The sequence below is a fragment of the Octopus sinensis genome, linkage group LG23 (assembly GCF_006345805.1).
Source record: "Octopus sinensis linkage group LG23, ASM634580v1, whole genome shotgun sequence".
In the NCBI taxonomy this organism is placed as follows: domain Eukaryota; kingdom Metazoa; phylum Mollusca; class Cephalopoda; order Octopoda; family Octopodidae; genus Octopus; species Octopus sinensis.
The window spans coordinates 16314995-16341885 of NC_043019.1; the positions used below are offsets into that span (position 1 = coordinate 16314995).

The 26891-nt window shown below is 39.2% G+C and overlaps 1 protein-coding gene across 2 annotated transcripts; it reads left to right on the forward strand.

The window, feature by feature from the left end:
• The first annotated feature begins 3300 nt into the window (after positions 1-3300).
• On the forward strand, positions 3301-26396 carry LOC115223571 (calexcitin-2). Of its 2 annotated transcripts, XM_029794208.2 has the most exons (6): positions 3308-4164; positions 15769-15821; positions 18233-18373; positions 21386-21545; positions 22864-22961; positions 26254-26396. In XM_029794208.2, exons 1-6 carry the CDS (start codon positions 4074-4076, stop codon positions 26371-26373), a joined length of 663 nt encoding a protein of 220 aa, XP_029650068.1. In that variant the 5' UTR covers positions 3308-4073; the 3' UTR covers positions 26374-26396. The 2 variants fall into 2 exon arrangements, with proteins under 2 accessions (XP_036368259.1, XP_029650068.1); XM_036512366.1 differs by lacking the exon at positions 18233-18373 and having other exon boundaries at positions 3301-4164.
• Positions 26397-26891: the final 495 nt, after the last annotated feature.

A 26891-nucleotide genomic window follows, 5' to 3' on the forward strand; every position in this document is an offset into this window, starting at 1 on the left:
TATAAATGTATATATGTATATATATGTGTGTGTGTATATATGTGTTTATTTTTCTGAATATAAATAAATATTATGTTTATGTGTTTGCATAAATACATATATATGTGTGTGTGTATGTATGTGTATGTGTATATATGTATACACACACACACACACACACACACACACACATACACACATATACACATATATATATAGTCGCACTGCGTGGCACCTTAGGCAAGTACCTTCTACAAAAGCTTCGGGCCGATCAAAGTCCTGTGAGTGGATTTGGTAGACGGAAACTGAAAGCAGCTCGTCGTATGTATACATGTGTGTGTGCATGTGTGTGTGTGTTTGTCCCCCCACCATCGCTTGACAACCGACTTTGGCATGTTTATGTTACCGTAACTTAGCAAAAGTAAGTTCGGCAAAAGAGCCCGATAGAATAAGTACTAGGCTTACAAAGAGTCCTGGGGGTCGATTTGTTCGACTAAAACCCCTTAATGTGGTGCTCCAGTATGGCCGCAGTCAAACGACTGAAATAAATAAAAGGAAAAAAGTATATATATGAATGTGTGTGTATATGTATGTGTATATGCATACATACACACACACACACACACACACACACACATATATATATATATGCATACATATATATATATATATATGAATGTATATGAATGTGTTTGTGGTATATATACATATGCGCAACTCCATTGTCTCTCGAGACAAAAAGGATGCCAACAATATATACATACATATATATATATATATATATATATATATATATATGTATATATATATATATATATATATATATATATGTGTGTGCGTGTTAGCATAGTTTTCGTTTTTGCTATTTAATTTTAATGGAAAACTTCACAAGTTATTAAACTTGTGAAGTTCCCAGCTTCAAAATATAAACTTTGGCCTCTGCTTATTGGAGGGAGTTTATCTAGATTGGAAATACTGTGTGTGTGCCTCGATTATCACGGTCAATGATTTCCCATCCCCCACCGAATGGCGGCAACAACATCGCATTATTCGAACATAGAGCCTTGATTGATGTCTTAAACTTTAATTTCCCGAAAATGCCTTATAGAAAAAAAAAGAAAAAGAAATAGAAAAGTGTATACATTAATAAATAAATAATGCATAAAAATCGATTTAAATAATGTAGAAAATAAATTAATTGGATGTAGTTTAACGTTTTACGAGATTATTGATTCTCGTCAACACATAGGAAAGGAAACGATTGTTGCTGTTGTTGTTGCTGTTGAAGTTTTTTTTTGCTCATCTCTTTGTGATTCGCCCTAAAGGCAGCCGAGTGCACTTTCAAATGCCATCTCTTTCGCTCTCTCCCTCCTCTTTCTCTCTCTCTCTCTCTCCCTCATTCTCTATTCCTGTCTCTCTTTCACTTTCTCTCTTCCAACGTTTCTCTTTCTTTCACCCAACCTCTCTTAACCTTTTTCTCTCTCCCTCTCTCATGTACAGTCTCTCCCTCCTCTCCCTTACCTCTCTCCTCTCTCCTTCTCCCTGAGACCCCCTTCGGTCATGAATGACCATGGGATTGTACCTAGAAAGTTTCCCTCCCAGGCACAAGTCCGGGCAAGGTTGTTTATGGAAGACCAGCAGTCGCCCATGCATACCGGCCTCCCCCCCTCCACGCCACCAGTGTTATCCAAGGGACAGGCAACAGCAGATACAGCACTAGAATATTCCCAATCCTATCGTAATAGGCTTCACATTTTCATCAATTGCTTCTTTCAGTTATCCCCCTTTTCCTTACGCAGGCGCTCGATTCTGCCGCAAGAGAGATGTCCGTCAATTTCTTCTTCCCTCTCTCCCTTTCTTGCACCGTCTCTAAATACTGCCACGAAATATATTACTACCCATCCTCTTCAAAGCTCAGTCTCTCTTTCACTTCGCTGAGAAAATATCCTTTTCAAAATTGATCTATATTCAGAACAAAAACAATATTTCTCTTTTTGTGTCATCTTTACTGTCATTCATTTGAAATATTTCATTTCCCTGCGTGTCGATAGTGACACACACTTTCTATTCAGTCAAAGAGAGACATAAATAATATATCAATAAACCAACAAAACCAATATTCATTTGTCGCTACAAAATACTATCAATAACATCTAATGTTTGTTTCTTATCTCAGAATCTGTCACTTAAGTCTTGCGGAAGCATACGCTGGATATTCACGTGCGGCAAACTAGAGCAATATTTATGTCGATCCTCAAGTAGCGGAGGGGGGGGGGGGAAGAGCGGGGGGGGGGGGGACTAGCTTATGTTGTTTATTGTGAAGCATTTCGTACAAGAATGTTTGTCTATGTTTGCCACAGATGACAGGTTTTGTTTTATCTCTGCTATTTGTTTATTTTTTTGTGTTTCTTTCTTTTTTGGCTGTTGTTTTTAATCTTATATCATTTTTATGAAGAAAAACTTTTTTTTCTTTGGATTTCGCAAGAATACTTTTATGAAAAATTACCGTGTTTCTTTTTCAGGAAATTGGTCACCAACTGGGTTCTCTATTACCTGGCTATCCGGCCTATGCATGTGCGCGTATATATACATATATATATATATATTATTTCAAAGCAGCAGAAATTCAACAGAGTAACAGGTTTTGTTGAATTTTCTACTGCTTTAAATAAAGCATATTACTCTACCCCTGGTACTTGGGTACTCTTTTTTCCACCTTGTTTCACATTTATGTGTTTACTCCGGTATATATATATATATAATATATATATATATATATATATATGTGTGTGATATATATATACACTCATACACACCCCAAAATATATACAATCACACGCACACACACACACACACACACACACACATATCGTCTGTATAAGCGCCATCTGTGCGTGTCTATACAGATGTGTGTTTCTGGTGCGCGCGCGTCTCTCTCTCTCTGTCCTTTTCATAGTGTTGCTCTGTGTGAGTGGGGGAGTGGGGAGAGGGGGGGCATTTGTGAAAGCACAGAACGAGGTTTTTCACCTGGACTAACTGTAAGACATATCTGAAACGCTCAAGTGTGTGGAAGTGGTGGTGGTGGTGGTGGTGGTGGTGAAGTGTTGGTGGTGTGGCTGGTTAGATGTGTGTATGTGTGTGTATGTGCTTGTATGCGTGCGTGTGTATATATGTATGTATGTGGGACATTGAGAAAGTATCTTGGGCGAGCGTGCATGTATGTATGCGCGCGCGAGCGTGTGTAAGAAAGAGAGACAGAGAGAAAATGAGAGAGAAAACAGGAAAAAGTGATAAACAGTGAGACAGATAGATAAATAGAGAGAGAGGAGAGAGAGAGAGAGAGAGAGAGAGAGAGAGAGAAAGATAGATAGATAGATAGATGTAGCCAAAGAGAGAGAGGTGGAAGAGGGAAAGAGAGAGAGAGACTAAAAAAGGCGAAAGCAAGACGGTTGTCTGCCTCCTCCTCCTCCTCCTCCAGCTGTGGTTAAAGACTTTCCAGGCCACAGAAGCCGCCGCCGCCGCCGTCCATTTCTCTCGCCAACGAAGCTGACCCATCTGGAGCATTTGCTTTCCTCTCCGAGAAACACAAACATCTTCGTTGTTTGTGAATTCTCAGACCTGACGACACACGAAGCCACAACTTCAGTTATTGGGCACAAAACTCTATTTACTTTGCCAACCAACTGACCAGCGGACAAAGGAAACAAAACAGAAAACACGGAAATCAATGAGAAGTTTGGAGGGGATACCTGGATGTGGTCAACCTTTTTGCTAGAGATAGCAGCGAAATATTATCCATCTTCAAATCGTACTGTCCTGGGGTGAACGACCGTCATCTACGTAACAAGGTTTTTTCCTAATATTACAGCAGGCCTGGGTGGGGGTGGGGGTTGCACTACAACCAACAACAACAACAACAACGAGCGGAATTAACCAGAACAAAATAGAAAGAAAAAATAAATAAAAAAACAATATTAAAAGCCAGAAGTTATTCCCGTCTTTGGACTCATTGTAGAAAATGGGAATTGGAGAAAAATAATTATTTACCGGGAAGGGTTGAAACAGCAACGGAAAATTAGGGGTCAGCTGTAGAAATGGGGAACGAAACCAGTTCAGCAACACAAGAGAATGATATTTCCAGTTTTCGCAAAGAGAAACTTCTTCATGAGTTCCATACGTTTTTTGGTAAGTTCGGAATTATTTACTCTCTCTCTCTCTCTCTCTCTCTCTCTCTCTCTCTCTCTCTCTCTCTCTCTCTCTCTCTCTCTATCTCTCTCTCTCTCTCTCTCTATCTATCTATCTATCTCTCCCCACTCTCTCTCTCTCTCTCATCATATTTCATCCAGTTCTTTACCTGCCGAGTTCACATCCCCCCGAAGTCATCTTTCATCCATTCGGGATCGATAAAATAAAACACCAATCAATTATTGGGATCGATGTCAATCGATTGGCTCCTCACCGCAAAATTTTAGGTCTTCGGTCAAAATTTGAAATCATCATCATCATCATCATCATCATTATTATTTCTTTTCTTGCTTCAAGTCATTGGATTCTGATGACCGAATGTTTAAAAGTTCGCTTCGCCAACATGAGTTCTCAGGTTCAATCCTAATGCGGGTTATTTTGACCGTGATTATGAGTGGAGGCCGCAAATGTTGGCTTTGTGAGATGAAAAAAAAATCCCATCGTTTCATTGTTCCTTTCGCAGTGGATGGTCAGGTCTTCTGCAGCTCCACCTATCACCAATCAACCGGCCCCTTTGTCATCCCCGCCGCAAGATGCACGTCTTCCTATTAACACTTCGTCCCAGGTCCTCCCCGGTCTTTCCCGTTTCACGGTTTCCACTCAACTTGGATCGTTCGCCACTTCCTTATACACCGGTCATTTCCCATTTACATGACATGACCTGAGCAGATCATCTCCAGCCCACCCGCTCTTGACAAATGCACCCGATTCCTCGTATACTCAGTATTTCTCTCAACCCCTTTGTAATCTGGCCTTCATGTTACACGTCCATCGGTGTGTGCTTGCAGCGTTTCTCTTCGAACCTTCACAAATCTTTTGCATTCCAGCCCGCGTCTCGCTGACATGCAGCGTAACATTTCTAACCCCGGCATCGCACAATCTGCTCTTCACATCGAGGAAGAGCATTAGTAGAGGTAGAAATGGTAACTCCCTGAACATTTTCCAGCCCATTCTTACCACGGCCCCATGCTTTTGGAGCTATCATCCCCTCACTAGTTATATTGCCATTATCAAGTTGACAGGGACCTATCGGCCTCTTCAAACATTGCACACACACACATGTTTATACACGTGTGTATGTAATGTACATTTATGCATGTTTGTGTGTGTGTGTATATATATATGTGTGTGTGTATATATGTATGTATGCATGTATGCACGTATGTACGTATGTATGTGTGTATGCGGGCGCGTGTGTATAAAGACATACACATATACATACATATATGTATTCGATCTAGAACAACCCAGAGGAAAATGCATTTCTCACCAGCTATATAAGCCCACAGCTCTTCGATCTGTAATTATTTTGAGAAGTGTTAACGCACGAAACTCTCTGACCTTTATTTCAGTCGCTTCTGCTAAATTCTAAATTCTAAATTCTAATATATATATATAGAGAGAGAGAATTAAATTGTAATTATTCTGTGATATTCTAATAAAGCCTTGTATTTTCCCAGAAGTTCACTTTTGTCGAATGATCGATTATGTGAAACTCTGAGTAATAGTTTATAAAATATACAAATAACATAAAAAAAATTCGTTTTACTCTGCCTTTGGTATCCGACAGCTCTTTTCTCTACTTCGTTTCACCCAAGTGCTCAAAAGTATCTATTTATCTATATGTATGAATGCATGTGTGTGTGTGTATATATATATATATACGTCTGTGCGTGTGTGTGTATGCTTATACATATATATTTATGTATATATGTTTGTATATAAACGTATAAACATGTAAACATATTCAGACACACACATACATATTTATGTGTGTACATAATTTGTGTGTGTGTCTGTGTGTGCGTGTGTGTGCGTGTGTGCGTGCGTGCGTGCGTATGTGTGTGTGTGTGTGTGTGTGTGTGTGTGTGTGTGTGTGTGTGTGTGTGTGTGTAAACATTATTAATTACACATATGCAGTGTGTTTTGTTTATACGCCAAATTTACCGTCGGAAAGTGTCCGGGGAAAGTTCCCCAAACGACGCCCAGGGTTAAAGAACCCCCGAATGTCACGGACCAGGCGACGCAACTCGCTTCGGAATCACAGAGAATGGTAGACACCGATATTTCGCCATTCTTGTGGCTTATCAACACTATTTACTCGGATCATTTCGGATCATCTGTGGCTTGTACGGAAATAGAGTGAAGCCTATTTGTTCATGTAAAAGAAAATTAAATTTGCACGCGTTAAAGCAAATTAAATTACGAATTAAAAGCCGACGTATAGCTACACACACACACACACACACACACACATACACACATACATACATTCATACATACATACACACACACACACGCACACACATACACACACACACACATACACACATACATACATTCATACATACATACACACACACACACTTGCAATCTGGATGAATTACTTTCAAATATTGCAGACAATTTTCGATTTGCCCCAGGAATGTCGATTCACTGAGAATGGTTTTATCCAATCCATTCAAAAGATGATTCGTGTTCACCTTCCTGGTTACGCAGCTCCACTCCCATCCCACTCCCACCCCACTCCCACCCCACATCCACCCCACAAAACATAGAACCCAAAATAATATTTCACTCTTACACTGTTTTTGGCTTCTCTTTTCTTTCACGGAAAATAAACTTCTTTTAAATAAAATTCTGTGCTAATTCATATTAATTACTGTAAACTAATAGTTTTTTTTTTCTTTTCTAATCCTTAATTTTTCCAATGCTTATTGCTGCGCCTGCAGTTATAGAATGTTTTTTCGTTTTTCAAAGAATATTGACGTACATAGCCAGAGGTCCTTTCTTTGGGAAAAGGTATCTTCTGCAACTCGTGTTCTACCACCAGCAACATACGCAGAAATATACAGGAGGGAGTGAACGAGCAAAGGAAAGCAACACTCCACACACACACACACACACAGTCCCTCGGCAAATTTCTCCTTTTTAATTTGCTCACTGCGTGTGTAGTAAAGTAAATTGATTTCGAATTTAGGAACAACACCAGCCCTTTCGCGGGGAGTGGGGTAAGTCGATCAAAAAAGGATAAAAAACGAAGTCGACTTCGCGGAATTAGAACTCAGAACGTAAAGACGGACGCAATGTTGCTAAACATTCTATCCAGCTCGCAAACGCTTCTGCAAAAACGCCGCCTTAGGCTCGGGAAAGTATATTAAAATGTATTTTCGTATAATAGAAATCAATATGGCAGGTAAAGTGGATTAATGTGTTGCTTATATAAAAGTGAACAGCTGTGCGCAGCCCAGTCAGGGCTGGAACTCAGAGATTGTCAACGTATGTCTTATACATGGATATGTATGCCTCGGTGTGTGTGTGTGTCTGTGTGAACGTACACACGCACATATATGTGTATACATACACATACACACACATATATACACTTTATATATTGATCTAATTTGCTTCTAAACCCGCTCAAGTTTGAATCTCTTGAGCGCTTCCAAGTGTATTCTATACAGAGAACACCTGGATCTCGTCTATGAACAATATATATACGTGTGTGTGTGTGTGTGTGTGTGTGTGTGTGTGTGTGTGTGTGTGTGTGTGTGTGTGTGTTAGCTAAGCAGTTTATTCTTTTCTATTCTAGGCACAAGGCCCGACATTTTGAGAGAGGGGGCCAGTCGATTAGATCGACCCCAGTACGCAACTGATACTTAATTTATCGACCCCGATAGGATGAAAGGCAAAGTCGACCGCGGTGGAATTTGAACTCAGAACGTAGCGGCAGACGAAATACCTTTTTTTTTTACTACCCATAAGGGGCTAAACACAGAGGGGACAAACAAGGACAGACAAACGGATTAAGTCGATTATATCGACCTCAGTGCGTAACTGGTACTTAATTTATCGACCCCGAAAGGTAGAAAGGCAAAGTCGACCTCGGCGGAATTTGAACTCAGAACGTAACGGCAGACGAAATACCGCTAAGCATTTCGCCCGGCATGCTAACGATTCTGCCACTTCGCCGCCTTGAAAGATTGTGATATATCATCCTATGGACGACTTTATCAAAGGCTTTTGCAAAGTCGAGGGGTCACACGTCCACCTTTGAGATGTTGAGCAACTGACAAGAGAACAAGAAGCTTCATTAGCAGTTGATTACATTCCTGTTGCCTTATAGTTGTGATACACCATCGTTGGAACAAAAGAAAAAGAAATACTGTACTTTGTTTGGTACCAAGCTTGGAAAATTGAATGGATTTAAAGCAAACATAAAATTACTTTCCAACAAGTCACCGCGGTTTTGTAAATCTGGAAGACTTCCGATCGCGCTGCGGCCAAAAGTGGAAACCGAATTACAACGTTTACAGTCGGAAGGTGTTACTATTCCAGTTCAATGCTCTGATTGGGCAGCTCCCATTGTACCAGTGATCAAAAAGGATGGCCCAGTGCGTATTTGCGGAGATTATAAACTTACAGTCAACCGATCAGCTGTTTTAGACAAGTACCCGTTGCCTAAAATAGAAGTGGCCAGAAAAACCGTGGCCAAGGTTACACGTTGATTATTTTGGTCCTCTTAATGGTATGATGTGCTTATTGATTATTGATGCGCATTCGAAATGGAAAGATGTACATCAGTGGTTCATGCTACAGCAGAATCTACGGTCGCCTGACTACGCTCATCATTTTCTACATTTAGGATTCCAGAAACAAACTGTTCAGATAATGGCACTCCTTTCACAAGTGAGGTTTTCCAGACATTTTTCAGAGAGAATGGGGTACGTCGCATAAGAACTGCACCATATCGTCTGTCTTCAAATGGCCCAGCAGAATGAGCTGTTCGGACGGTATTTGAAAAAGCAAAGTGCCAGAAAATACCAGACTAAACTGGATCGTTTACTTTTTGCCTGTCGCACGACCCTGACTGAATCTGCAGACAAGTCTGCAGCTGAGTTGTTGTTTGGTTGCAACCTGCAAACGAGATTCGACCTTTTATTCTCGTCATCGCACAAAAATGTTGAAGAAAAACAAAAACGAATGAATGTGAAGAACAAGGAAGGACCACAAATGAAAGCGACTGGTGCTGGGTATACTCGACCTCTCCATGAGCCGTGGTGGCAACCAGCAACAGTCGTTGAAACTTTTGCAAGTTTGATCAATTTGCGTTCACCAAGGGGTCAAGTTGTGTGCAGACGTTCGGATCACATTCGATCTTGAGTAACGAATGCAACGAATGATCAAACGGAAGAAAACGAGGAAACTGGGTGAATCTCAACGGGTGAAGGCGACAATTTGGATGAAAGAGAAACAACTAACAGCCCTGCATTGCGACGATCAAAACCTGTTGACCGCAATCAGGGTCAGACAGAGAATATCGAAGAAGAGAGAAAGGGTTGTTGCGACTTGAACTTACGATTATGTGTTATGCGTCATTCAGTCTATCACGCGCATGCGTGTGTGTGTGTGTGTGTATGATGGTTAATTCTGACTGGTTCTTTTCCTATCTATAAAACCAGTGTTCTGTTTTCATTTGGTTATGGCCTGAATTACATATTACTGGGATAGGAGTGGTTCTGATTAGCTCATATATATTTAAATGATAAACTCCTGGAAAGTTTTACAGATTTTTACAATTCCAGTGATGGATTGGATCTGTAGTCTTCGAATTAGCTTTCTCCTTTCTGGTTATGAGAAACCTAATTTCTCAAGATTGGTATTTAGACAGTGTGTTACATATCCCAGGTACACCAATAATTATAGGTATAAACCTGAACTTGTAATCTGGGTAGAGTAGCTGTAGATTTCTCAATAGTTCAGCGTAGGTGTTCTCTTTTTCACTGATCTTCAGCTTTATGTTAACATCCGCTGAGCAGCAAATGTCCACAACTGTGCACAGTTTCTCTTTTCTATCCCAAATCATTCTATCAGGTTTGTTGAGCTTAAATTTTACTGAGGTCTTCACCGGGACATTCCACCGGTGTTCCTTTTTATTATGAGTGGCTATGGCTTCTACCATATTGTGGGTTCTTATTTCTTTGTGCTCGGGATTATCCTTCCGACGGATTTCATTATAGAGTGTCCTAGCTACAACGTCATGTCTCATCGGTAGATAATACAGTGATGACATTTTCGGACAACTGCTTATGATGCGGGTAATATCTTCGGTGTGAATTCTATAAAGTCTGCATCGGTTGTCACATTTTACCGCTTTACCTGCATCTCTATCCCTTTTGTGCATCAGGTACTTGGTTGATATTTCCTGTTCCTTATCAGTCAAAGGGTGTTGCTCAAGGAGCTGCCTTCCAAGTCTTTGGATGTTACCAGACTCATGTGTGCAAACTTGGTCAAAGGATGCACTTCGACACTTGGTGATTAAAAAATGTTGCCGAAAGAATATAATGCGATATTCAAAGGAATTTTGGATCGATATTAAGCCTCTTCAGCTTTGTTTTCGTATTCGGTAGAGGTGGTCAGTGTTTATGAGGAAATTATGTGTGCTTGTTAGTATTTTTCGGGTTTTCACATGAATGGCTCGGATCTCATCAAGTGTCCAATCAAGCAGCCCAAATGTTGGTGCTGCAAACAGATTGTGGGCCACTGTTTTATTGAATGGAGTGAGTTCTGAGGTCCAAATTTTCTTTATTCGGCTATAATATTCTTTAGTGGCACGTGTTTTGTTGCATATGCATGTGTGTATGTATGTATGTATGTATATGTATGTATGTATGTATGTATGTATGTATGTAAGTAGGTATGTATATATGTATGTATATATGTATGTATGTATGTATGTATGTATGTATGTATGTATGTATGTATGTATGTATGTATGTATGTATGTGTGTATGTATGTATGTGTGTATGTATGTGTTATACCGTATTTGAAAAGTCTGGAAAGGCTTCTTCAGTTTGGTTTTCGGAATCTGACAGCCTGACCGTTCCTCTTCCAGACCAATATTCCACGAACCATTTCCTTCGTGGCATCGGTGCCAGTTTTGTGATTAGCACCACTGGAGACACTTCGCCGATCTGTCGAGGACATTCACTCCGAGGACAATAAAATCTACAAGAGCTTCACCTAAATGGAAGCTTCTGGAAAAAAAAGAACAAAAATAGAACAAAAAATTAATATCTTTCGTAGACAAAATTTTTTAAAATGAGGAATGAAAAGGCTTGAGATCATCGCAGACAACCTTCATGTGTTGAATGGCTTCACAGAGACAGCATCTGCTAAACAACGTGTGTGTGTGTTGTGTGTGTGTGTGTCCGGACTTAGCAAATTTAACTGCCCCATTATGGTATTGATTTTAGATTAACTAAACTGTAACTGCCTTTCAAGTCAAATTCAACGAGTTTATGTGCATATATGCATGTATGTATGCTTGCTTGCATGTATGTATGTATGTATGTATGTATGTATGTATGTATGTATGTATGTATGTATGTATCTATATATCTATTTGTTTGTACGCGTATCTGTGGATACTTGTATGTATGTGTGGCTCTGTGGGATAGATTTTTTAATGTATTATCTAATTCTTTTAAAGAATTCCAACCGGTCACAAAGTATCAAATCTCTTTTGCTTAAATCAAGAGAGTCCTTGATGTTTGTGGTTACCTGAATTGCTTGATGTGTGTGTGTGTGGTGTGTGTGTGTGTGTGGTGTGTGTGTGTGTTGTGTGTGTGTGTGTGTGGTGTGTGTGTATGTGTGTGTGTGCTCCACATGTATACGTGAATGTGTGCATATGTTTCCTTCAAAAAACCCTCAAACGGAGAATCCCTGAAATGTTTTACAAATGTTCCCTGCTCCTCTAAATGACCGTATCTGAGAAATACGAATCCGTCGGCTTTTTTTTTCTTTTCATGCAGATCTGTTGTTGCATAGCCCAGTGCACCTATGCACACATGGAACACACGAGAGTCTGTAGCCTGGATATACGAGATGTAGCTTCCTTATCAGTTTTTTTAATAGATGTTCACCTTTCCCCCAATTCTTCACCAAATATTCCCACCAGCCAGGCAGATGGTCTCTACAACAGTACATGACTTCTGCTTACACCAACTTGCTGTTTTTATCATTTTTCATTGTTAAAGGTGTGGATACATTTTGGTTCAGGTGTGCCTATGGACAAACCTTCCTGCACTGTAGACCATCTTAGCTACAATGTCATGTCTCATAGGAAGGTAGTATTATACGGACATTTGGAGGACAGTTGCTTGTGATATGGATAATATCTTCCCCGGCAGTAAGAGGCAATCAACACTTTCTGTCACAATGTGGAGATTTAGAAGCATCTTTATTTTTCTTGTTGATCGAGTATTTTGTAGCTTTTTCCCGCTCCTGGATTCGAAACACATGGCCTTCTCGATAAGATCTGATGTATCTGTTGCAGATGCCGGAGAGGTTACCATTCTCGTCACTATTGTAGGAATTCTCCTGCTTGCGGGATATGGACCCTTAGATAACTTTCTGCTGGTTTGATATTTCTCCTTCAACTTTCAGTCGGTCAGTCCACACATCATGGAACAGTTGTACACTCGGTGTATCTTTTCAAGAGTTCTTCACCCTATTTAGACGATGTTATTTCTTTCTTTCGCTTTACTACTCTCATCTTTATATTAATTCCTCTCATTGCTGTTCAGCTGATGTCGCTTAAGTGTTTCACGATGCGGCACTCAAAGGCCGTCTGGACTTTTATTCTCCCTCCTTCCGTTTTACATTGTTTCTGTCAGTGTCACTGTTGATATGGAAGGTACCATTTTCTTTTTTATCTTGATGTCCAGGCAGTGGGTTGCTTCGAGTGTCCAGTCTTGTGTTCGAAAATGTTACTAGCACTGGCACTGCGAATGCATTGTGGGATATGTCCTTACCGGACGCAGACACCTCAGGCCTCCATACCTTGTGAGATCTGCTGAAATATTCCTTTGTCGATTCAGCTTCACTCACAGCACCGCCGCATACAATATTCTCATTGATTCCAAGGTATTTGTAGCCTTCATCACTGGCGATAGAGGAGACAGACAGGCCATTGGTATCCATATTCTTTGCCTGGCCGACAAGTTTTCCATGTTTCACCACCAAATGTGAACACTTGTCTTGACCAAACTCCTTTTCTATGTCCTGTGAGAATGTTTTGTCCAGTTCTCACCGCTTCCTGGTGTCGGGGATTATTACCTGAATACAGCTGAAAGTCATCAACAAGCGTGAGTGAAATTGCTTTCTTTCATCTGCAGCTTTCATCGTGTAACTTTACATTTCTTTCTCGGGGCTGACCAGGGATTCATTGCCAACACAAAATTCAAAGAAACTGACATCCGGAAAGGGTCCTGTCGATTCTTTAATTCTGTAAATGACGAGAGTGATAGCTTCAATTCTAATCGATACTCGTAGCTTTGTGAACCAATCAGTCTCTTAATGGCGATGACTTCAGCACTGGGAACCTTAAAAAGGTTCATTATCTATAAGTGAGGAACAGAGTCATGGCCTCACAACCGGGGTTGGTTTATTTATGTCCCCGTAATTTGACGTTTAAAAATATCTGCTGGAGTTGATTTGTTCGAATAAAAACTTTCAAGGCTGAAACAGGTAAGCATTTTTTTAAATATATAGATATATAAATGGATGGATGGGTGGATATATGCATGTGTGTGTGTATATGTGTGTGTATGTGTGTGTGTGTGTGTGTGTGTGTGTGTGTGTGGTGTGTGTGTGTGTGTGTGTGTGTGTTTTTAGATAATTAAATTGTAATAAATAAATAATAACACATTTCAGTTTCCAGTCTAATGACCAGAGTCTAGCTGGCCGTTGCCACAGCAACGCAGTAAATATTTGCCAAATGTTGTATAAAAGACATAAACTTGTATGGGAAAGCGGGAGGGGGGAGGTTGAGGGGCCTAGATTAACACCTGTACAGGGAATCGATCCCGGGTGGATACAAGGTAACATACAAATGTCTGGGATGATTGCTTCTTAAAAAATTTACACTTTCTCCAACTACGCTTGGGAAACAGTTTAAATATTTAAATTCACATTCATACGCACGCACACATACATATACACACACATATACATACACACATACATACACACATACGTAGAGGCATACATACATACATACATACATACATACATACATACATACATACACACACACATGCACAATACATACATACATACATACATACATACATACATACATACATACATACATACACACACACACATACATACATACATATATATATACCCACACATCAAAGTCACCAGCCCCTATCCACACGCACACACACACTCTCACATACACATGCACGCACACATTCGTTTTGGGATTACCACTACTTTATTATCTCCCTTTCTTTCTAGCTTTCCTGTCTGACCATCTCTGCCCGGCCATCGCCATGATTGACCTCTAGCCACTAAAGCTTTTTTTTATTCTCTCTCTGGTTATTTTCTTGCGCTCCTTTCTGTTGAAGCGCTTAGGCTCGAAACGTAAAAGACTTTCTCACCTTCCCGAGCGTTAAACCAATACACCTGTTTGTTGTCTACACACCTGTCTTCGACTTTTGTTTTTTTGTAAATTCCAAATATATATATGTGTGTGTCTGTGTGTGTGTGTGTGTGTGTGTGTGTGTGTGTGTGTATGCATATATATCTACTAGCACTATGACCCGGCGTTACGGGTCATAGTGCTAGTGCATGCATATACAGCTGCGTGCGTGCGCACATACATGCGAGTACTGTCCAAATCTCCGACCAATCACATACAGCTAGCTGGCATTCAATTGGTGTATCACGTTTCAGGCAATTTGATTGGGTTTTGGATAGAAAATTCACAAAAAAGTCACTTCTATTGATTTTTTAATGGCTTTGCGGGGTGACTGGGGAAATATAAAGATGCGCACGACCACCCTTGGACGGTTTTGAAAGACCATAGAAAGTGCGAGCCCTCTAACTGAAAAATTGTGGATGTGTATAAAGGACACACACACACATAGACAGACATTTTGCCGTTTATATATATAGAGATATACACACACACATTCATATATATATATATATACACCTACCTACATACATACATGCATTTACATACACATATGCACATATATATACACACCTGACGCACGCACACACACATGTTTTTTTATGCATTTGTGTATATATGTTTTTGTACAAGAATGTCATGAATGTGAGTCTGAGGTGAGAGGTAAACCTCTACGTAATCTTTCACCGATTCTTCTCTCTAAATCTTCCACTCGTCCAAACGCTGCGCAAAGCCAACAAAGCTCTATGTAGACAACGGCAGGAGGGGATGGCCAGGGTTGGGTTGCCGAACTATTCCACTCTTATCAGTAAACGCACTTTTCTTTCTTTCTTTCTTTTCCTATCTTTGTTTCATTCTTTCTTTTTTTCTTTCATTCTTTCTTCCTTTCTTTCCTTCTTTCTTCCTCTCTTCTTTAATTCTTTCATTCCTTCTTTCCTTCTTTTTTTCTTTCATTCTTTCTTCCTTTCTTTCCTTCTTTCTTCCTCTCTTTTTTAATTCTTTAATTCCTTCTTTTCTTCTTTCTTTCTTTCATTCTTTCTTTCTACTCCAACAGATTTTAACAAAAGTGGATATTTAGACTGGAAAGACTTCGACTTATGCAGACAGGTAAGTTACGGATCAAATATTGTGGTTCATGATGTTTCTCTTGTAGAGCAGACCTGTGAATATAGGATCTCCAACTATGACCATCCAACCAGAGTTTTTTTTTAAAAAAAACATAATGCATCTATGATTACATTAACGTGTCCTGCCTGCTTTTTAAAAACAGTAAGATGATTTTTTAAGGATATTTAGCTGCTATTTCTAACAGATCAAATGCCTAGGTGGTTCGTTTCCGTTCTAATGATCCTGTGGAGAGTGCAGTGGGTCTGGCAATCGTTTATTTTACAATGAATGCCTCTTCTGTGCTTAGTGTTGTTTGGGGTTGGGTTCTATGTACGATGTTTCAGGAGAAAATGGCACCGTGAAGGTCTAGAAACATGGACGCCCCGAAAGACTTTCATGTTAAAAAGGAAAAGTAATGGAAGCTGGAAACGTTCTGAAAATGAAAAGCGAATAAATATAACTAGAACATAGTTCTGGTTTGTGGTGGTTCTCCGTCGTTCGTCGATGAGGATCCGGTTGTTCGTTCAACAATATTATTTGTTTCTGAATTACGTATGAGCATAGCATAGACATGTGTGGCGGAATGACACATTATGTGACAAGACTGTAACATTGTAAATTAGAGAAACAATCCACCTGTCAGGCACCTACACAGTTTCCGTTTTCCATAATTTTCCTCCATAATGTCACGCAATGAGATCAGACCCGGGATCCTTAGAGCAGAACTTTCCGAAGTTACGATATTCGTTTCTTTACTTGGAACCGTCGCGTCCCATCCAAACTTTTAACAATGAAGCAGATGATGAACTGAAAACGAAACGAATGACTTCAATTCTGATTAACCTAACATTTTATCCTTCATTTTGTTATATATATATATACATACATGTATGTGTGTGTGAGTGTGTGTGTCTGTGTGTGTGTGTGCGTACATGCGTGCGTGCGTGCGTGCGTGCGTGTGTACATTCGTTATTAGCGACGGAGCGAATATCATATTAGTTCAAATTAGTCATCTGTAGCATACTTAAAGTAATATATACTGTTGAAAGTCTTCTAAACTGCGGTATTCGTTTCGAGAAAGTATCTCTTATAGTATTAAAAAAAAGACCAAAAATATAACAGCAGCAGATGGAAGTCGTCCAGCAGCGACGGTGGAATTTCTAAATCCGAATTTCTGCTTCTTTGAGCTTCATCAGTAGTAAGTGTCCACTAGCACCGGATGCTTTCTACTCATGTAAATGCTTATGCTTATGCACGTTTGTGTGTGAAAGGTGCTTACACTAAAACTTCCTTCCATAAAGTCTGTGTTAATTCACTTTTATTAAAGTCTTTTATGTAATTAATAAATTTTGCGGTGGTAATTCTTTGTTCTTTTTTACCAAATAAACGCACGCACCACAAATTCGTTTTCCACTTCGGATTTATTATTGGATTTTCTTTGTTTGGAAATCTTTCGTCACACATTCTGCGATCTCTTCAACGATTCTCCATCCCACGTGTCTCCTTCTGTTCTGTTTACTCCATACTATTTAGAGAACCGAGTAAATAGAACAGGAGACACGCGGAATGGAGAGTTGCTGAAGAGGTCACAAGACGTGTGACGAAAGATTTCCAGACAAAGGACGTAAAATAAGAACAATAATAAATCTGAAGTGAAGAGCGAATATACAGTGCGTGTGTTTATTTGGCAAGAAAAAATGACCGTCCCAAAATATAACAATATCTGTTTCAACACAAAATAAATAAATAAACGTAAGAATAAATTTTAATTTCAGGGATTTTTTTTTTAATACTTGTTATTGTATCAAGAATTTTTTATAAAACATATTAAATACATACATATATGCAAACATATATACACCTATGTATGTAAGTATGTATACATGTATGTATGTGTGTATGTATGCATGTATGTACGCATGTATGTATGCATGCAAGCCTCCATATATGTATGTGTGTATGTATGGGCGTGTGTATGTATGCATGTATGTGTGCATGTATGTATGTATTCATGTATGTATGTGTGTATGTGTGTATGTATGTATGTGAGTATATATGTATGTATGTATTTATTTATGCATGTATGTATGTATGTATGTGTATGTATGTATGTATGTATATATGTATGTATGTATGTATGTATATATGTATGTGTATGTATGTATGTATGTATGTATGTATGCATGTATGTGTGCATGTATGTATGTATTCATGTATGTATGTGTGTATGTATGTATGTATTTATGTATGAATGCATGCATGGATGTATGTATGTGTATGTATGTATGTATGTGTATGTATGTATGTATGTATGTACGTATATATGTATGTGTATGTGTGTTGACATATATGTATGTTATATATGTATGTGTGTGTGTATTGACATGCATCAGCCGTTTCTCTGTTCACAGGAGATATGTCGAATAAGCGGCTGGAAGAGCGATGGCCAGGAGGAGAGGGTTCGTGCCTGCAATGTGTTCCTGTCGGTGTGGGAAAAGCTCCAGGCCGTGGCAGATTTCGACAGTGATGGTCACATCACCGCTGAAGAATGGGTCAGTGCCCAAAAATATTCGGGTGATAACTTACCATTTTTAAATGATTTTTCTTTATTGTGTGTGTGTGTGTGTGTGTGTGTGTGTGTGTGTGTGTGTGTGTGTGTGTGTGTGTGTGTGTGTAATTTGTATGTTGCTCTTGCTTAGAAGTAGACCTATTATCAAAAGTATTCCACCAATGGCCATCGTGTCATTTTTGAAGCTCCGATGAAGCTATAGAGTCACACACAAGCATTCATGAGTATGAGTGCATTGCATCCTATAGCAGAAACATCTGTAAGCCAATGAAATTCATTAGATGGTTGCCCATTCATTTGATATTCTACTCGCTTGTTCCTACACAGCATTTGACTGACGCTAAGTCCTGAGGCAAACGTGGATTGAGTTCTAACCCCAGGTTATTAGCCCCGCTATTCCTAAGCGAAATAATAACAATAATAATAATAATAATAATAATAATAATAATAATAATAATAATAATAATAATAATAATAATAACAACAACAACACCGGACAAGGTGGACCACATATGCTGTATTGTTGATGTTGCATGCAAGAAGGAAGATGAAAAGATAAATACAACCCTCTTAAGTACGAAATAATCCGGCTATGGAAAATGAAGGAGGTGAAGATAGTGCCAACTATTGTTGGGTCCTTGGGAACAGTATCAGGAGGCATCTAGGGGAATAGAGGGCCCAGTAGAACTGTTACAAAAGGTTTGCCCCCTTGGCACGGCCAGAATAATCAGGAAAGTATTAGAGAGGTGAAAAGAATGGATAGCATAGTACCGTAGGCTGCAAGTAGCAAGACGGCTACGCATGCAATACTCCAGGAGCTTCAACAAAACCGGTGATAAAGAGATAATAATATATACACATATGTGTGTGTGTGCTTGTGTGCGTGTGCGTATGTGTGTGTGGTGTGTGTACGTACGTATGTATGTGTAAGTTAAGATGAGCATCTAATGAATGTCAGTAGATTCTATGTTTAACGAAATGTTTACGTAGGTTAGAGGAAGTAACACAAACCTAGCAGCAATTGTTAGCGACCTTCAAAACAAAGGGGAGATAACGTCGAAAGTTTAGAATTAATCTTTAAAGTTTATGAAAACGGCAGGCTGACGTTTGCTAACTAGAGAAAGCGATAGACGTATGTTTTGGCGTGGTACGGCTTAGCTGAGCCTGTGGGTGAATGACGTAATTTGCATAATTACAGATAGGAGGAGCTAAAGAAAATAAATGGAACAATGACAAGAAGTTGGGTAATTGTGGTAAATGGTAAATGCTATACGCGATAAATTCTTAATCTACGCGTGTGCGTATGTGTGTGAATGCTTATGTATAAAATACATACATGTATATATATATATATATAATATAAGGGATATTAGCCAACTGAATATGGCTAGGGACAGGGCAGGGTGGCGGGGGTGTCACTGTTGCATTTAGCCCCAGGCGAACATCAACGTCACCAGATAGGCCGACGCCATCACGGCGTCCTCTATCTTGCAAAGGGAGATCATTCACCAAGAAGCGGATACCACACACGGACCTAGGTTTCAAGGTGTATTGCCTATTATCAACGTGTGGTAGGCATCGCTTCTCGATGAACGACCAACCGTGCAAGATATATATAAGGATTTTCAAGTAAATACATTTACTGATTTCGAAAATCTGTTCGACAGCAATAACAATTCTCTAAATGAGATATAGACAGTGACTGCTCCATAATATAAGGGATATTAGCCAACTGAATATGGCTAGGGACAGGGCAGGGTGGTGGGGGTGTCACTGTTGCATATATCTTGCACGGTTGGTCGTTCATCGAGAAGCGATGCCTACCACACGTTGATAATAGGCAATACACCTTGAAACCTAGGTCCGTGTGTGGTATCCGCTTCTTGGTGAATGATCTCCCTTTGCAAGATAGAGGACGCCGTGATGGCGTCGGCCTATCTGGTGACGTTGATGTTCGCCTGGGGCTAAATGCAACAGTGACACCCCCACCACCCTGCCCTGTCCCTAGCCATATTCAGTTGGCTAATATCCCTTATATTATGGAGCAGTCACTGTCTATATCTCATTTAGAGAATTATTATTGCTATATATATATATATATATAATATAATATATATATATATATATAATATATATATATATATATCTATATATATATATATACATACATATATACATATGTGTGTGTGTGTGTGTATATATATATATATATATATATATATTATATACATATATTTGTGTGAATGAATATGTGTGTATGTATGCATGCATATCTGTATGTATATCTCTTCTATTTTTTAATTATTATAAATCTTCCACAAAGGAGTGAGCCAGTTTCCAACAAAGATACAAGGCTCCATCATTGGTATGAAGTTAATACAGACAAATTCCCATTTGGAACTTAAGAAAAGTCTTTACCGTTCCACTCACAGATTGCGTTTGTAATGTACGAATCAGCCGGTCGATTTCTCTTTCTGAAAATCCCAGTTTGTCCAGATTCTCCTTTAAGCATTTACTAACAAAACTTTGTGCTCCAATTATTATTGGTATGAATATGAATTCCTAGTCTGGATACAGAAGCTGATGGTTTCAAAGCAGTTGTCCATAAATATCTTCTTTTTCTTTGATTTTCAAAGAGATATTTATATCTGCAGGGCAGCAGACCCCTATGATGGTATATACCTTTGCCCTTCTGTCTCAAACTACAATATCTGGCCTGTTATGTTTACATTTGACAGAAGTTTTGATGGGAATAGTCCACCAGTATTCCTTGAGTTGGTGTTTATTGGTATAAATATGATTTCATAGTCTGGATATAGAAGCTGGAGGTTTCGAAGCAATTGTCCATAGATATCCTCTTTTTCTTTGATTTCCAAAGAGATATTTGTTTGTATATATGTATGTATGTATGTATGTATGTATGTATGTATGTATGTATGTATGTATGTATGTGTGTATGTATGTATGCCTCTAAGTATGTAATACTTCTTTGTAGATCAAAATGTGGACCAATCTGGCACTGAATGCGGCAACATCAAAGAAAAGCAAAATCAAAGACAGGAACCGCCCTCCCCCTGCCGCTGGACTCACCCACAACATTCCTGATTGGTTGGACGACTATATTGAATATCGCTTTAGTTTATACGACAGAACCAGTGAGTTGATTTTACCGCAGCTGCTGCTGCTGCTGCTGCTGCTGTTGTCGTTGTTGTTGTTGTTGTTAAGGCGACGTGCTGATACAATTGTTATGGCGAAAGATAAAAACACATATTGCTATTTCTTCCGGCTGTTCTACCTTACTGAGTTCGAATCCCACCGAGGCCAACTTTACCTTTCAGCCTTTCGAGGTTGATTAAAATAAAATACCAGTTTAAGTATTGTAGTCGATCTACCCCTCCCCTCAAAATTGCTTAATTTGTGCCAAAATTACAAAGAATTATTGTTGCTGTTGTCGCCGTGGTCGTTGTTATTTCGTTTCATGTCGTCTTGATAACACGGGCGTTTGATGAGAAGACCTTCCAGTCATGGCCATCTTGGCTTTGTTTTTGTTCGGTTTTATTCGTACACACACGTATTGGGTTGTCAGATAAATTCGTTTTATTTTCCATTTATTTCAATCCTTCCCCCCCCCCGTTCATATCAATCCATATTTTAATCCTTATTTTCCATCAACAATTTTAACAAATCTGTCAGCAATATATTCTCCTTCATTGTTCCCAAATTCTTCCAAACATTTCACGAATTATTCAATACATTGATGGTAGAAATCACGGGGTTTTGACTAAGAATTCCTCAAACCGCGTTTTCAGCTCCACACTGTTGTTGAGCGAAGCGCCTCACAGATTGTTGAAGAGCGACCGAAAGGGCGATAATCTGAAGGTGTTATATAAGAAGAATGCAGTGGGTATGGTAGAACTGCCTCATCCAGCTATTGAATAAGATTTTTGGTCAAATTAGTAATGTGGGTGCGAGTATTATTGTGTTAAAAAAAAGGCATGTCGTACCGCCGGTCATATGGTTTCAGTTAGATTGCCAGCCGATGGTATTATGCGAACATCCCATCTGCGGGGCCAATTCTCTCGTGGATAGATATCACCGCGGTTCTTTGGGGTTTAACAGAAAATCCTATACAGAAATCACCAAACAAAATATTTGCCGATGTGTACTGAAGCATCTCAAGCTAGATTCAACACAAACACGAAAAAGCGTAGATCAAAATCACGGTGTGTGCATTGATTTTTAATACGATTTTGTACACTCGAATGTCAATGGCATTCGCTGCGGGATTTTTGCCCCGGAGAACAACTTCTCTCTATAGACTTTATGTATAGGAAAAAAAAGTAGAAAATTCCAAACGAACCACGCTGCTTCGCGTGCTTCGAACAAAATGGTTTTCCCGTCAATCGCGTTGTTTCTATAACATCCATGTTGTCCTCTGAGTAACCTGGAGCTTCTCAACATTATTCTACTCAGGAGATGGAATCATCGATATTGAGGAATTCGAGTATGTTCTGTCAGACTTTGGAGTTCCTGCAAAAGACGCCAGGACTGCATTCATCATATTCTCAAAGGTATCTCTGACCGTCTCTAATGATTCATTTGTTTATCGAGCGATCTGGTTTGATGCACGTGAATGTGCGTGCATCTGTGTGTGGTGGGGTGTGTAAGCGCGTGTGTGAGTGAGTGAGTGAGTGAGTGAGTGTGTGAGTGATTGAGTGAGTGAGTGAGTGAGTGACTGATTGAGTGACTGATTGAGTGAGTGAGTGAGAGAGTGAGTGAGTGAGTGAGAGAGTGAGTGAGTGAGTGAGTGTGTATGTGTGTGTTTATTAAAAAAACCTATTGATCCATCGGAGTACCTGCAGTTTCATGATATCCGACTGCGAACCTTACAACAATCTTCAGACCCCTGTACATCATTCACTAAATTATTTGTTGATGAAACTGAGTAACTCAAAGATTAAAAAGGCTTGTGTGTGTATGTGTGTGTGTGTAGATACACACACACACATATGGACACGTAGGCAGACATACCCGCACACTCATAGAGGTATACACATATCCACATTCTTTATGGTTTTATTTTCTACACATTCAACTTGCTTTACGTGTGTGTGCGTATATGTGTGTATGAGTGTATATATATGTACATATACACGTTTATACATAAGACTTTCTCACTTCCCGAGCGTTAAACTAATACATCTGTTTGTTGTTTACACACCCGTCTTCGTCTTTTGTTGTTTTTTTGCAAATTTTCACTCTCTCTCTCTCTCTCTCTCTCTCTCTCTATATATATATATATATATATAATATATATATATATATATATATATATATATAGTAAAGAAAAATAAAGAAAAATAAGTTGGCTAGCAGCAAGCTGTTTCGCCTCATACCGAAGGAATTAGAAATGGCAGTCAAAGACCGTTTTTTCCATTTCTATAAGTGGAGATTCCAAAAAATTAGGAGGGAAAATTTACGTTCCCAGTCGTTACTTGGTTTTAACATCTGCGCACTTCCCCCCACTATCTGATGTCGCGGGGTCAGAAGTGAGGGCTGGTGGCATTTGATAAAGCTATCGAATATAGCGCTGATGACGGAATTCAAACTCCCCTTTTTTTATATGTTTGTGATCCAGAAACACCGTGTTCGCTATTAACGGTAAGTGACTGAATTCGTATATTTTCCACTCCGGTTTTGTGTATGTGAGCCGCAAGGCCTTCGTTTTTTGGAATCTCCACTTATAGAAATGGAAAAAACGGTCTTTGACTGCCATTTCTAATTCCTTCGGTATGAGGCGAAACAGCTTGCTGCTAGCCAACTTATTTTTCTTTACTATATACTGAACCTTACAAAGGTCTTGACAATTATTTTGTCGTATTTACATACCGAAATTTACCGGTAAATAATTGTTGGTTACATGAAAAACACAGGAAAATTATTTACCATTTTTATTGTATATATATATATTATATATATATATATATATATATATATATATACGAGGGACGTTCAATAAGTAATGCCTCTGACCCACTTGCAGTTGTTTGATCTAGCTGAAATTTTGTATGTGCAATCATTTATATCTCTATAGAGTAAGTGGCAAATTACAGCTCTGAACTAATTGTGGTTTCTGATTTACAGGTGTTTGAATCGAGTCAAGTGTGAAATGGAGCCTGTTGAGTGTCGAGCAGTGATCCGGTTTTTGTATTTGAAATGACGCACACCACGGGAGACTTTTGATGAAATGAAAGTAACTTATGGTGATGATGCCCCATCATATGACCTTGTAAAACGCTGGCATCGTGAATTCAAACATGGTCGGAACTCTGTGGAAACAGCTCCCAGATCTAGTCGCCCCCTTCTGCCATTGATGAGGCATCTGTCCGTCAAGTTGAGGCTGCCATTTTCGAAGATCGACGCATAATTATTCGCCAAATAGCCCATGAGGTCAATATTAGTACCGGGTCTGTGGAAACTATCATTCATGACCATTTGCATATGCAAAAGGTGTCTGCCAGATGGATTCCCAGGTTGCTCACGCCTTTCCAGAAGCAAGAACGCGTCGAGTACTCGAGGGTGAATTTGGAGATGTGCCAAGATGAGTCAAAGTTTTTCAAAAGACTGATTACACAGGATGAAACCTGGGTCCATCACGATGATCCAGAGACCAAAGCCCAGTCAATGCAGTGGAAGCACCGTGACTCACCCCCCCCCCCAAAGAAGGCAAGGGTGCAGCCCTCCGCTGGCAAGGTCATGCTCACAGTCTTCTGGGACCAGGACGGAGTAGTGATGACAGATTTCCTGGCAAAGGGTACCACAATTGCAGGAGCATATTATGCTTCACTTTTGAGGAAATTAAGAGAAGTTATCAAAATCAAGAGGCGGGGCAAGATCAGCAAGGCATCCTCCTCCTGCAGGACAACGCTCCGGTCCACAACTCGCTTGTCGCCAGATCAGAAGCACAGGCGTATGGCTATGAACTCCTCCCCATCTCCCCTACTTTCCTGACCTTGCACCCTCTGATTTTCACCTCTTCCCAATCATGAAGTTGTTTTTGAAAGGAAAGCGTTTCCCAGATGATGCAGCCTTGATTTCTGAAGTCACGTTGAGGTTGGAGGACCAAGCTGGGTTCTTCTACAAAAATGGTCTCCAGAGCCGCATCAAACGATGGGAGAAATGCGTAACTCTGGGTGGTTCCTATGTAGAAAAAGAATAACTGTGGCAAGTTTCGTTGCTCTACTGCTATGGGAAGTGGGGCAGGGGCATTACTTATTGAACGCCCCTCGTATATAATATATATATATATATATATATATATATATATAATATATATATATATATATATATATATATATATATTTGCATGTATATATATACACATACATACATATGCATATATCTATGAATGTAAATATAAATAGATACTCACACATACATGTGTGTGTATGTATGTATGTATGTATGTATGTATGTATGTATGTATGTATGTATGTATGTGTGTGTGTGTGTGTGTGTATATATAGATAGATGATAGATAGATAGATAGATAGATAGATAGATAGATAGATAGATAGATAGATAGATAGATAGATAGATAGATAAGATAGATAGATAGATAGATAGATAGATAGATAGATAGATAGATAGATAGATAGATAGATAGATAGATAGATAGATAGATAGATAGATAGATAGATTTAACACAATGAACGAGTTGTTCCCACACGACAAACAAATTTCACCGACAGAAAATTTGGTGGACCCGAGAGGTTATATTAGGGGACACCTTTATTTGTTGGTGTCCTTCTTTTCTTTATTCATCGATCTAATTTGCATATTTGTGACGTCATGTCGTTTCAGAACCAAGAAAAGGTCGTCGATTTAGAGTATTTCAAGGAATTGTCTTTCGAGTATTTCCAGTCGGATGAGCCGAGCGATTTGGGCAACTTCATTACGGGCAGACTGAATTTCCTTGATTGAAATCAAACACCGCGTATGTCTTGCGAAAACTGTATTGAACCAAAAACGAAGTTGGAGTGCTGTGTGGGGCATCTTCAAAAATGGTGCCAGAGAGAAATAATACTTGGACGCATGAAAAACAGATGCGAAAATAGATGTTATGTTTGGACATAAATCCAGATACGAACATGAAAATGAACACATGTACTCACACACACAAATATTACATGTATATTTATAGACACATACACACTTATTAGCACACACATACGTACATACATATACATATACATACATATATATATATATTATATATATATATATATAATATATATATATATATATATATATATATATATATATAATATATATATATATATTTGCTTGGCCGCATACCGAAAAATTAGAAATAGCAGTCAAGACTGTTTATTTCTATTTTCTACAAGTGGGGCTCCTCACACGACATACCCTGTAATTCTGCATATGTGAATTACAGGGTATGTCGTGTGTGGAGCCCCACTTGTAGAAAATAGAAATAA